The sequence below is a fragment of the Pseudonaja textilis genome, chromosome 1 (genome assembly GCF_049901715.1).
Source record: "Pseudonaja textilis isolate UNSWEBS1 chromosome 1, rPseTex1.2, whole genome shotgun sequence".
NCBI lineage: Eukaryota > Metazoa > Chordata > Lepidosauria > Squamata > Elapidae > Pseudonaja > Pseudonaja textilis.
The window spans coordinates 266,247,930-266,262,401 of NC_141990.1; the positions used below are offsets into that span (position 1 = coordinate 266,247,930).

Genomic DNA, 14,472 nt, shown 5'->3' on the forward strand with positions numbered 1-14,472 from the left:
ATACACCATCAATTTAGGTTTTTAAGAAGAGACTGAACAGCCACTTGCCTCAAATTGTTTAGGATCTCCTGCTTGAGCTAGAAGACCTCCAAAATCCCTTCCAGCTCTATTCTGATTAATTGATGTACTCACGTTCCTAGGCAAATTATTATTAACATATAACTCAGCTTTGTGATCTTTGAGAATGCATTCCAACTCAAGTGAAAGATGAATAAATAGTGAATGTATATTGAATCAGTGGATCTTTGTTGAATACTCAGTCATCCCATTCACAAAAGTTGAAATCAGAGGAACTGATTGTCAGAACTTTTGTCAGGAGATTTTTATTCCCAAAATGAGATCTGTTGTTCATAGAAGTTTGTTTGTTTATTTAGTCAAGCAATTATAAGATAACAGGTATAAGTATAAACATAGTTATGAATACATGAAATGGATACTTATAAGAAAAATAAAAAGAAACAATAAGACAGGGACGGTAGGCACATTGGTGCGCTTATGCACGCCCCCTACAGACCACTTAGGAAAGGGGTGAGGTCAATACTAGAAAGTCTAAGGTTAAAGTTTTTGGGGTTTGGGGAAGAAACCACAGAGTCAGGTAGAGTTTGGTTGCAACCTAAAAGTTCTACAGAAAACAAATTGTGATTACCACACATTAGAAACTATGGATCAAGTAATAGAGAGATGGAAGAGTGGCAAGACTCAAAGTCCTGGGCTGACAAAGGCTTTGATCAGCTGCTAGTTCTCCAGCTTGTTCTCCAGTTTGTAACCTGAGCCCCTCAGTCATAGTGGTTAGAAGCATATGCAGCTTGTTCAAGGCTAAGAGTGCAGGAGGGCAGATACAGAATGCTCTAATAGAGGTGACAGGAAACTGGCGTTTACAGCCAAGGTCAGAGATGCTGGAACAGTTTGTCTTCAGCTGGACCATTAACCAGCTGATGAGTTCAAATGTGTGTTTCCTTCCTAGTTGAAAAGAGCATATATTGGAAACAGGAGCCAATCTTCCTATTTTTAATTGTTGACTATGTGTTATTCAGCCATCGTCACTTAAATGGAGCACCAAACCATAAACAGATCAATCTTCTACAAAATAAATATTTTGAATCTGGGTTTGCTTGTGAAGTAATAGATGGAGAGCTTGCACAGTCTCGATCAGTGGTGGGAATTCACTGGTTCTGTGGGCGTGGCTTGGTGGGCATGGCTGCGGGGGGGGGTCGTGCAACTCGTGTGCACATGCACCAAACACATGCTTTGCTAAAACAGTAAAAACTAAGCTACTGCACCTCTCAGCTGTTTAGCACAGCAATCCTCTCTGCCGCGCCATACAGCTGAGAAATTAAAAAGGACCTAGGAGTGAACCAGTTCTCTGCCAGCTGATCTTCCGCGCTACCGGTACGCCAGAACCAGGCCGAACCAGTAAAATACCACCACTGTTTTAGATCTTGAGACAGTACAACACCTTTTTAACCCTCTTGGCAAACTGAGCTGCAAGATGTTGTGGTTGTCCTATGAGTCTCTGTCACTCCTTGAAATCTGTAACATGGAGGGAATGGAGAAAGGTATGGCTTGGAATCTATATTTCAAAATGATTTCTAAAGCATATTTCTAACAATGAAAAGCAATTCTGTGGAGGCAAAGGTCACAGGATGGAGCAGCATTACAGGCAACTCATACTGGGTACAACCACTCTCTTATCCTCATACTTTTAAGAGAGGCTATATGCAATCCTGGTTCCATAGCCATACAGAATAGTCTTCTTGGCAAATTTCAGCAGCGCGGGCAAAAAACTGCCGAGTGTTCTCATGTTAGCACAAAATGCTTGCTCTGTTCATTAAAAAGCTGCTGCTGGAATGGAATGAGCCAAAGTCAGTAATGGTTTATTACTTCAGTCCTGGGCTAGAGGATGTGCACACATTTTTAATGCCCCACAGACTGACACAACAAATACTCCCAAAACTGAGAGCAGAAAGTAAAATCCTATGACCCAGTTTCAACAACAACAAAAAAGCACATCCATCACACAGCATGGTAATTAAAAAAAATACAGAGGTTAACATTGTTTTCTAAAAATAAAGGCTTTGATCTACATCTGCAGGAATCGGTTTGCTTGAATGAAGCTTTCCTCTCCTCCCCTATATAGGGACCCCATGGCTGTACCCAGCATGCACCTCTTCAGCATATTGGTTTTATCTCTAAAAGTTAAAAGCAAAGACAATTTGCCTTGAGAAAACCTGGATCTGACAAGGAGATGATAGCTTTTGTTGCCTTTGTACAAAGAATAAAGATTCTTATTTGTAGCCCCAGCCAAGTTTGTCTCTTTCATATGAGGAACTTACATAGTTTGTAATAGGGAAGATCAGAGATAAGGCCACATAACAAGAATAAAATTATGGTCATTTTTCTGCTTCCCTTTCCTCACCTTATTGATTTGCCCCCGGCAATTGATCTATTCTCTCAACTCAAATATTTCAGGATTTTAAAAATTGTAAATTGAAATCAATTGTAAATTATCCATAGTAAGGAAATTAAAATACAAAAACCAAATTTATTTTGAAGCAATTTGATATTTGAAATGGGGAGAACATGGTAACATTCAGATGTTTGTTGCCAGAACTTTAGGGATTCTCAACAGATGGGATAATAAAAGAATAACAGAGTTGGAAGGGATCTTAGAGGTCTTCTAGTCCAACCCCCTGCTTAAGCAGGAAACCTAATAAGGAAGCAAGTGGAAAAATATGAACATTCAGAAAGCCCCTTAGATTCACTAATTGGTCATACAAATTTATTTTAATTTTTTTTAATGCCATTGGTATAATGTATTTAAATAAGGCAAACCTTAAACCTATAACTAAATGTAAAAAAAAGCAGGGAAAGGTCTAAACACCAGCAACAAAATAAATCAAGAACAAGTACTGTGCTACAATTAATATGTAAAAAGACTCAGTCTTTAAACAACAAATTAAAACTGGTTGACATGGAATCATATTGATCAATCTTTGAATTTGTTGATAGCAGATTCAAAGTTTGAGAGTAAACTCATTCCTTCACACCAGAATAAAGAGACAGCTCTCTTGTCCTGCAAACATGAGGTTTTATCAAGCATAAACATAGCAAGCAATAACTTCCTGACAAAAGAAATTGATATATCAGAAAATTAAATTAAAAGGGTGATCTGCTCCATATATTGGACCATAGGTAAACTAAGGCATGACAAGTTTCATTTTGTTACTGTAATTCTTAAATATTGATCTAAATCTAATACATTAGGTCTGGTGTCAATGCGGATATTTCTGACACAAGAGGCTAGCCATTATCGTCATCAGTTCACTTCCAGTTTGTTAAACCGGCAGATAGTTAGTTAAAAACTATCAGGCAGTTAGACCCAAAATGACTGGTCCATTAACTGAAATCTAGTCATAATTCAGTAACTCAGTAATTCAGTAATTTTCCATATTAGCATTCACAGTCTGCAGGATGTTGGATTGTAGGATATCTAGCCAGAAAATGACAGACTGAGAAGGTAAGGTTAACTTACCTTCAGCAGAATAGAAGCCTATTGAAGAAGTTTTTAGGATGGATGATCCTGCCTGTTCCTTTGAGTGAAGCCGAGAGCTGAACTCCGTACCATACAAAGCACTGGCTGCTTTGTAATAATTTGATAGTCAGAATTTTCAACATGGCAACTCCACTTTCCACTTCAAGAGCCCTTTCGGGATGATAGAGCAGAGGGAATTGTCAACAAGGGATCCTGAAATCAATAGGCTATTTTTTTTAATGTGTTACAACAAATCCAGTGTTCTTATATATAAGCTTTCTCTCTTGGTGATTTTGAAGTGAAAGCCTAATTATCTCTTTCTTATACAAAATTCAGTTGTTCTTCAGTTGAGCAAGATTGTCAAATTCCTGGCATCATGGTGGCGTCACATAAATTATCGGGACTTTTTTCACCTTCACTAAACGCATGATGCACCTGGCCCACAGGCCGGGAGTTTGACACCTTGTTCTTGGGAGTATAATTACTTGTCTATAGTTGCAAATCTCAAGATGTTCTGGGGAAGTAATTGGTACTCCAGTATATGTTATTTGTATTTACAGTTAAGAAAGTAAGTGATAATGACGATGTTTTCAAACAATGTTGGTAAGGAATGAGTTAAATCACATCGCTTTTCTCAATCATTGTGTAAAAGAGTTTTGAAAAGATCTTTCTGTACTAGGAAGCCATGGGTTTCTAGTCTTAGTTTATTGCTGTTAAGCAGGATTTTTTTTTTCACATTTCCTATCCTCAAATTGTGAAAGAAACAGGCCACATATTCCTGGATGTCCATATAAAGAACACTTGTACGGTCATCCAAAAATATTAACATTTTTTTCAAAATCAAATCAATATATTTAATGAATTGTTTTTACAATCTTAACAATGTCAAGATCTCCTCCCACCTGCCAGTGTTGGAATGAAGCATTGTTTTTACTACATCTCCAACAATAGAATGATTTATTCACTCCTTTTCTATACAAATGCATTATGGTTCAGTTGTCAAAGATGGGAATAATGTAGACTTCTCCTGAAGATAATTATTTAATTTTAAAAGCATTACCTTTACCTATAAAATAAGCCTGAGAATATCTGATAAAGGCATAGCTTTTTTTAAACTAAAATTCATTTTTTCCCTATGATTAGATTCCTTACAGTTAAATATTGTAGTCACTCATTGGACTATGGGTGACATAAACATTATTTTAAGTATGAGTAATGGTAAAGTAATGGGTTTCCTTTGAAACGACATAAAGCATTTGATGATACAATTTTCTTAAATTTTAAGAATGTCATATTAAGTTTTAAAAATGTTATCTTCATCACTTAATGAAGCATGTTTTACTGTTATATTAAATTTCAGTGAAATCATACTTTAAAATTTTACTATCCTTCTGTTGATATGAATGCATGGATCCAATTGCTATTGTCAAAAACTACCCTGTTTGCCTGAAGCCAACATCAAGACAATGCATGGTTGTGGTTCCAGGAATAAGCTAACTAATAAGGCTTTTACTCTGCATTTGGCAAGACTGTATTCAGGAAAAAGCACGAAACTATCCCTTTCTTTCTGTTTCCAACTATCCACTCTCCTTCAAAGTGAAAAACTATGGAACATATGCTGTCTCCTATCTGTGATTCCAAGTTATTGTGAACCAGCTCACTGAGTCTCCCAAATTGCATCTTAAGTTTCCAGCAGGAGGTCTAGCATGAAACTGAAATGGACCTTTCACCTGCTCCACTGGCTTGGAGCTCTGGGTGCCTAGCATTGACCTGTCCTGGCCTTTAACCTCTGACCCCTCCTTCTGACCCTGCTGGATTATTCCTGCTGTGCCTTTGGCCCCTCGGCTGTGGCTTTAGTGTCAGGAGCAATTGTGAGATGGAATAAGAAAATCTCTCCTAATGACTTGCTATTGTTAGGGGATGTAATCAATACTCTGAGCTAAGCCAGAGTGCCAGAGAAGAGGAACTTTAACCCTGGGTGTGCTGAATTCTGCCTGTGGAAAAAAAAAAACAACCCAAGGAATTGCCTTAGATAACACTAAGGACCAATTAACATTGAAGGACAACTCTGGGGTTTGAATAATTGTGAGAAGCAATTCATCTAATCTGAGTATTATTGCAAATATGCTTCATGAATCTGCCCATCTTGCTTTGTGTCATGTATACATGTCACCAAGTAAGTGTGATTTACATGTGTGATTTTTCCCAAGAAGTCATCTATATATGTGAGTTCTTGGGGAAACCACAGAAACAATACTATTGTCTAACTTCTGTATCTAGATATAGGACGTTTCCCTATACTGACAATAACATTTGATTGGTTGACACTTCTGGTTAAGACTTTATTTCTCAAAAACAGCAGAAAGAAGGTTACACTGTGAACTTGTGAACTTTTGACAAAAAGGACTCAGATGAATACATCTTTTTTTAAAATCAAGAAGCAAACCTAATCTTCTCTAATATGTCTTTCCTGCATGCAAAATGCTTTCTTCTTTTCAGTGAAAGGGTAGTTATGTGATGAGTTCCAGATAAGCAGTTTCTCAGCATCTTGTGAAAAATAACTAAAGTTCTTTTATTAAAAGAATTGTATTTTTCCATCCACACATTGTCATCCTTGAAAAAGTTACAGAAACAATGACTGGGAAAAAGAAGGTATTCTTCCTCTCTCATTTCAATCTCCATCTCATCCCCAAATGCAAGTATTTCAATCAATCTCCTCTTCTTCCATTTGACAACTTGCCTGGCCTGTCTCCTTCCTTCATTGCCTCTCTTTTCTTCCACTGTTTTCTGTTACTTCCAATCTCTCTCCTTTTTTTAAATATCATGGCTTTGGTTGAGATGTTGAAGCCCTTATGTGATACTTTTACCTGGCAAATTTCTTATTGACTTCTTTAGCAATACAGGTCTTTTGTGATTACTGAATCTAGATCAGTGTTTTTGTTTACAGTTCACTGGTGCTGCCACAAGGAGAATAGGGCAATCACCACTAAAGCTATTAAGATTTCAATGTGGTTTTCGACAAATTTCTCCAGTTTTCCTACAATGCCACAGATTCATCATGATGAATATATTAGGTTTATGAAGCACTGATGTGCAGCATAGAAATTGTGATGCTATTATAAAAGCATATTTCTTTGATCTCTCTCCATTTCTGGCCACTATTGGTGCAATTCCATGTTAGCATCTGAGTTAGTTTCCCATTTTGATTTCAGGAAGTAGGAAATATCTGGAAAATTGGGAAGCCCAAACCTCTGAAGCCATGCAATGGTTTCTATCCAGAATGGCAAATTCTATTACTTCACCTTCCCCCAATTCCCAACTAGTTCCCAGTGCAACATTTATTGAGCCTGCCAGTTGTAGGAGTAACAGATTAACTCTCAAGGATTGATATATGTACTCAATTACTGCATATATGTGTTCATGCTGAACACTAGTCTGAACCTATTTAATTCAATTACACAGACACATGCTTTGTATTTTAGATAATAAAATACCTTTTTGTACTATTGTGTTGGGCAACCTTTTACGCTAATGATGTGAATCATCTTGTTATGGTTGGACACAACCGTAAGCTGGGATTCTTGTGTTCTTTAATGTTGCTATGAAGTTATGATCCCTTACCTAATTATGATCTCTGTTTCATCATACAAGTAATGCAAGGCTGAGTAATTAAATCCTCTATTTGAAAGAAATAAGTACTTTATAAAGAGACCTGTGTGCGGGTGGTGACATTGCAACATCCAGTTTCATAGTATTCTGTCTGTATAATTACCCAATAGACTAGTGAAGGCTGGCTAGGGATGATGGGAGTTATAGGCCAGAACATCTGGAGGTCATCAAGTTGGTAGTACTGTGCACAGGACAGTGATTCAAGACATCTGGAGACATTTCCCATTACAGGGATTCTTTTGATCCCATGGATTCTGATAGGCAGGTTTATCTGTAGGATTACTTTTCTAAATAAGATAAGGAATTAGCTATTTCAGCTACCTGGGAGGTGATGATGGGCTGGATTTAAGAAATAGTGAGTGCCTCTTTGAGTGAAGGGCACTTGAGGTGGGTGATAGGCACTTGAGGTGGGTGATAGGCACCCTTCTGTGGGCCTAACTAGTTTGAACTTCTGTCCAAGGTTTCCTTAATGGGGAAGGTGGTAGAAGAGTAATTACAAGGCACCCTGGATTAAATTGACTATTTATATTCCTCCCTGACTGGGTTGAAACCCAAGCATGCAACAGAAATGGCTTTGATTGCTTAGATAGAAGGCCTGGATAAGTGAAAGACAGTCCTTTCTGGTCCTGTTAGATTTCTTAGTGGTGTTCAATATCACTGACACTCTGAATAACAGGAATTGGAGCACTATTTTACCATGGTTCTCTCGTTTGTGAAGTTCCATATAGCAATGATGGAAAGGTGATGTCAAATATTTGGCCCCCAGAACTGTGGGCCACCCCAGAGCTCAATTCTCTTGTGGCCTTAACATGTACATGAAGCCACCCTTCGGTTCAGACTGACGTTCAATCAGTGTGCTAATGATATGAAGCTGCATATCTCCTTTATAAGCTGAGTAGGAGATGACATAAGTCCTTATCCAATTTTGGAAGCTGTAAAGGATTAAATGGGAAAAAATATGTTCGGATTGAATCCCCACAAGGTGGAAGTGCTATTTGTCCAGAAAACCCTGGTTTCAGGTTAATTCCATCTGTAATTCTGAATGGGGTTGCATATTTTTTTTAAATGCAGATTTGCAGAATAGGGATTTCCCTGCACGTACAGTTCCTGCTACTCCAACAGTGGCTGAAAGCGATGGCTAGAATAGTCTTTCTTAAACTTTGGCTGATTTTTTTCTGTAGCAGAAGACTTAGCAACAGTGATGCATGCCCCTCTTATTTTGCATCTGGTTCCTGCAATTCCCTTTACCTGTGACTACCCATGGAGATAACAGTACCTTAAAGCGCAGTTGGTACAACATGTGCTTGCCAACATGCTGATGGGTGAAAGCTGTAAGAACTTTATTGGCAACTTTATCTTCTGGTTGAAGTTATATTATGTAAGAAAACTTTGGTGATTACCTATAGGTCATCTCTTTCATGTGGAAACAGCATCCTGCTCATGCCAGACCATGCTAAAGTCTACCTCCTCCTTTCCCTCCCACAAATACACAAATACAGCAGTGGAAAGAAATTAATCAACATGCATTTTCAATGTTTGCCCCTGCTCTGTAGAACAACTTGTCTCCCAAGATTAGGTTAGTTCCTCTTCTTTAATTTTTTTCAAAGCTGTTTAAGACCTTATCTTTGCTCAGCTTTCAAGGAGTTGAGGGTTACCAGAGGGAGGGGGATACTTTCTCTGCTAGTTATTAATGCATTATTTTATTGTTATCTGTTTGTATTATTTTAGTTTGAGTTTTGCAAATTGAAAGCTCTTGTAATAATATCGCTTTGTAGTGAATTTTTGTCTCAAACCTCCTAGAACAGGGGTGTCAAACTCGCGGGCCATGAGCTGGATGCGTCATGCGCTGGCCACCCCCACCCCTGTTTTAGGGAGGGGGAGGAAAGTTGTGATATATCACATGATGACAACATGACATCTTGAGTTTGACACCCCTGTCCTAGAACAAATTAGAAGACAGAGCTTGGTTACTTTCTTGGACGAGCAGTAGTTCCAACTGATATAAAAGCAGGGCAACAGCATAATTTACCCATTATTACTTTGAAGCAGTCGATGTGCAATTTTTTCAATTACTTTCAATTAGGCCTAAGTTTTAATAAATGCATTTGAGATTCAGTCTCTGAATGCAAATGTTGCTACATCTCCCCAGAGAGACCTCGGTTTAACCTTTTTCTTCAGCTTTTGAAAGTCAAGGAGTTTTTCAGATGTCAGTTTCTTTGTTCAGCAAGATATTATCAGGAAGATGTAGCTGGTGGTTAAGAATGAATAAGTTACATCTCTTAAGATGGCAAGAATCTTAGATTTTTATATACAGTGTATATAAAAATCTCTGACTTGTCTCCAAACTATATCTCTGACTTCTCTCCAAACTAATAGGGTGAAGTTGGAGAGTACAAGGAATGAACGGCCTTTGAAAGGGATTTCTTTTGGGGAATTTGTTCAATTTTGTTGAATTGCCAAGAGGAACTTGAGTCTAGAAGGCAATGTTCTCATGCAGTTTTGTTGTTGGAATTTAATCTGAATTGGCAGCAGACACTGAAGCTGCGGCAGTCATATGGGTCTATTGATGTATATGGATTTGTTGACATGGGCAGGTTAAATCCTGTCTTGTTCATGTTTCCAGAGTGTACTATACAGTTGATTTAATGTCAAGAAGCTGCAGTACTTCATTAAATAATTTGTGAAACCTTTCAGAACAAATAGGCTTATATTTCCAAAAATAATTTAGGGAATATCAGCCCTGATGTACATCATCAGGGAGTTTTTCAGATGTCAAAATAAATTTTGTCTGATTGAACTTATTCTCTAGTAAATTAAGCAATTCTGTCAGATTCTACTGTTGTCATCTTACCTTTTTGAAATCTTTGTTCCATCATCCCCCTCATGTTCAATTATTTGTTCAGAAATATGCATGCAAATATATTCACAATCTATCTCATATGGGCCCAAATATATATCAAATATATACATACATTTTTGAAGACAAGTAATTAGTTGGTATGCAACCTTCTTTTCTGAAGGCTACTGTAGCTATAGTATTTGTTCAAGATTTCTATGGCTGGTGGCAATTGCTGGTTGTATTTATCTTATGTTGTTACATTTCTTCACCAAAATGAACTCCAGGGCTGAAAAAAAATATTGGGCTGTAAGAAATCAATATCCACAGAGTACCAAAAGCCATTCTAACTTTAAATCCAGTCAGTTGTTCCTCACTGATTTTCTTTAATGGATACTGCTAAGGGTATTTGCAGCTCACTGCTTCCATAGGTGTCACAAGCACTCAATGTTCAGACATGCATCATAATATGTATTAAAACCATGACTTACATATGTCAGACATCAAGACCAAAGTACAATCAGTTTGGTTTAATCTCAGCTTTCTCAGGATACCCATGAAATTTGCCTCTTGAAATACAGCCAGGGAAAGAGGACATACTATTCTTTTAAAAATGTGTACTTTATTTACTGACTGAATCAATCATTCAGTCCTGCTTTTAAGAAAATCCTTACATTTAATATTTAAATATTCAAATAATATTTAAAGGCATCTATTTTCAGGAAGGGGGTTATATTTTAAAAGATGAAATACATAAACAATATTCCCCTTTTTAGACTGGCTTGCTTCTAAAAATATAGATCTTCTACAGTAATAGTAGATTCCTTTAATGTGGTTCTGTCTTTTGCACACAGCCCAGTGTGATGTTTTTCAAATAGCAGCTTAAAGGATGACCCCAGCTCCAAAAAAATACTCATGTACACACGTATACACACATATACAGTTTGGGGAAGAGGAAGGTTGATTCAGACATCCAGCTTGGCTCTTCAGAGAGAATCCTTTTCTATGTTGTTACAAGACTGTGACCCAATTTCATTCTTTCTCCTACCACCCATTGGCTCTCTATTTCATGCCATCTGGAAATCACACTGGGAGCCAGAATACTCCAAGCATATACAGTACATTGGGATTGTGTGCGTGTGTGTGTGTACTTCATCTTGAAGTACAGTGGTTGCACAGTGGTTAATTCTGCTGACTGCCAGCTGCCAGCAGTTCGGCAGTTCAATTCTCACCAGGCTCAAGGTTGACTCAGCCTTCCATCCTTCTGAGTTCAGTAAAATAAGGACCCAGATTGTTGGGGGCAATAGGCTGACTCTGTAAACTACTTATAGAGGGCTGTAATGCACTGTGAAGCAGTATATAAGTCTGAGTGCTATTGCTATCTTTTCTAAATTAGGACTTCAGCATCTTCTGCAATAGGGGGAAGAGTGAGGTGTCAGTACAGGATCTTCTTGTATGAAGCATTACTTAGGATACATGTCCCCATGCTGTTTGGGAATCAAGGGAGTGATAGTTCAACACTCCCTGGTATTGGCTGTGAGCTACATTCTGTATGTGTGTGTGTGTGTGTTTACAACAGACGTTATCTTCTGTTGTATATACATCAAAACATGATGGGATTACATATATTTCAAACCTAGACACATTAATAAAACTCCACTTATTGACTGTTATCTTTTGGGATAGACTGCAAAATTCCAGATGGCCACTAGTTGGCTGTAAAATGTAACTCTTGCTGTGCAGATGTTCGCAGCCCAAGTACAGTAGCCGTTCTGTTCCCTGTTCTCCTTGGTGTCATTTTTTTGTTTTGCTTTTAAGCTGCATGACAGAAAAATTCCATTCTGCCCTGTTTTGCTTTGCTTAGTAAACCCTTATCTCCATCAAGCATCAATTATCTTTTTGAGTGTTTTGAAAACAGAATTATCAGCAAGCATCTTTCTTATCCTTCCTTTCTCTGAAAGGTTCAGCACAAGGGGTTCTTTCCTCTCTTTGATTCTGCAGAACAGAAGTGATTGGTTATAATCCATGTCCTTGTAAATTACCGGACTCATCAGAAAATGAAGGGTGGGGTAATGCAATCAGCTGTTATTCTACCCCAATACATGCAGTGACAGTATTGTGTGCTCCCTCTGCTGGTTCAGCTAGAACTTGTTTAATAACAAACCACATTTCCATAGTTATGCATATGATTGCTCATCAGCAAGCAAAGATGTTCTGGCAAAATGAGCTGTTACATAAGTTGTTGATGAGGCTTAAAGGAAAACTGATATGTATGTTAATTGCAGCATAAATTTGAAACAAGGGATGGATGAATCAATGTTTGCCAAATTTAAAGTAATAGCATGCCAGTATTATAGGAGCAACAGATGTAATGAACATGGAAAACGTTAAGTAACAGTGATTGGATGCTCTTTTTTCTACATTTCTGTAGTGTTATACCTAAAGTTATAAAGCAATTACTTTCTGCCCTTCAGATTCTCCTTTCCTCTAACTACCATTGTTTAAGAAGGTTCATTTTCTTAGTTTGCATGGGCTAATCTTAACCCAAATGGTTTTTTGTTCAGGCATCTCTTTCATTAAATTAATGTGAGATCTCCATAGCATCAATCAAACAGAGATGTGGAAAAATACAGATTCCTCACACTTTTATATTTCCCCACTATAGCAAATCAAAACAAAATGATGTATACATTGTACAACAGATGATGTATAGTTTGAAAATTTTGCTTTTCTACATGTGGAGTAAGGAATGTCTTTGGAGATTTTCAGTATTCCAAGTCATGATTGTTTCAAAAAAAACAACTAGGCAAGTCAGTCCTGCTGTCTCGTGGCGTGGAAGGTGCTGCATTCTTCAGCCAAAGCTAAGGCCGCGTTTCCCCGGCGACTGGCACTGCACGCTCCCAATTCTCAGCCATGGCCTCCCTCTCCATCACCTGCATCTGTTCCGCCCTCATCCTGCACCACGACGAGGTCACCGTCACAGAGGATAAAATCAACGCTGTCATCAAAGCGGTGGGAGTGAACGTGGAGCCTTTCTGGCAGGGTCTCTTTGCGAAGGCTCTAACCAACATTGACATCGGAAGCCTCATCTGCAACGTGGGAGTTGGTGGTGGAGCTCCAGCCGCATCGGTTCCAACCGGAGGAGGGACCCCGACCAGCAGTGCTGCTCCCGCTGAAGAGAAGAAAGAGGAAGAAAAGAAAGAAGAGTCGGAAGAATCCGATGACGACATGGGCTTCAGTCCTTTTGACTGAGCTGCACTTTTTTCTACTCTTAATTATAAAGAGAATTTTTTTTTTAATAAAAGCAACTAGCCAATGTTTTTTACTTGAGGAAGACATTTCGTTTCTCATTCAAGAAGCTTCTTCAATTCTGATTTCAGTTCTGTCAGAACTGAAGAAGCTTCCTGGGTGAGAAATGAAACAACATCCTCAAATAAGTCCAGTTGCCTTTTGAAAAATCACCTTTGAGACATGGAGTAAATTCCCATTTGGATGAAAAGTGAACAAATCATCTCTCTTCAGGTGACCCAACTGACTCAGTCAGTTGCTCCACAGAGCAATGAAATCAAACTTTTGTAACAACTTGCAAATGGCAGCTATGTCTGAAATCCTTTAAACTGCTGTAATGCTATTAGTAGACATCCTGCAACAAACGGGTAGTCCTTGACTTACATCAGATCACTTAACAACTGTTCAAAGTTACAGCAGACCTCCCCCCCCCCTCCAAATACATTTGAATTATCTTCAGGTGTTCAAATTTGGGGTGTTCAGCAGCTGGCCTCAATTGGTAGCTATTTGCAGCATCCCACAATCATATTGATGCAATGTATTATGTTTTTGCTGAAAACCGGCATTTACTTTAGGTTTTCAGCAAGAATACCCCATAACCAACAATGGGTTTGTTAATAGCTGTAGGTTTCCTTAACGACAACTGCAAAAAGGTAATAAAATTGGGTACAACCATTGTAAGTCAAGGACTACCCGTAGGTAGAGTTGCTGTATTAGTGTGATGGGTGGCATAGAAACCCATTAAATAAATACAGATATGAGCTTGATAAATCAGTTGGGAACTTACTTATCCCTCATCCCTCATTCCTTCTTTCCAACCATTTTGGGTAAAGGGAATAAAATAAAAAAGATGGGTATCTACAGAAACTCTCTTTAATAGCCTCTCTAAGGCTCTGTTTCAGAAAGAGAAAAAGAGATCTGTTGAACCTCAACTCTGTTTAGGTAGCCCCGTGGATTTGTTGAATTGGTCCAGTATATACCCAAACAATTTCAGATCCAACAAGCCACCTCTGGGTTAGTTGTGTGGATTATAAAGTTTCCATGATATTCTAACCATTCCATTTCACCCTGTTAAGTTTGTTGTATTATTGCCCGACCCATAGGAGGATTCTTTGTTCTAACATAGACTCATCATACTATTATGTCA

General features: G+C 38.2%; 2 protein-coding genes across 14 annotated transcripts in view; both read left to right on the top strand.

Annotated features, from left to right (window-relative positions):
• Positions 1 to 14,472, top strand: part of RAD51B (RAD51 paralog B) — a 329,833-nt gene that overhangs the window by 246,608 nt on the left and 68,753 nt on the right. The gene's annotated exons all lie outside the window — the stretch shown is intronic.
• LOC113441610 (large ribosomal subunit protein P1-like) lies at positions 12,855 to 13,320 on the top strand. The gene has a single exon (XM_087923075.1). It carries the CDS (start codon positions 12,951 to 12,953, stop codon positions 13,287 to 13,289), a length of 339 nt encoding a protein of 112 aa, XP_087779201.1. The 5' UTR covers positions 12,855 to 12,950; the 3' UTR covers positions 13,290 to 13,320.

What these genes read in the sequence shown, in the direction of transcription:
- LOC113441610 (XM_087923075.1), top strand. Translation starts at nt 12,951, where the DNA reads ATGGCCTCCCTCTCCATCACCTGCATCTGTTCCGCCCTCATCCTGCAC.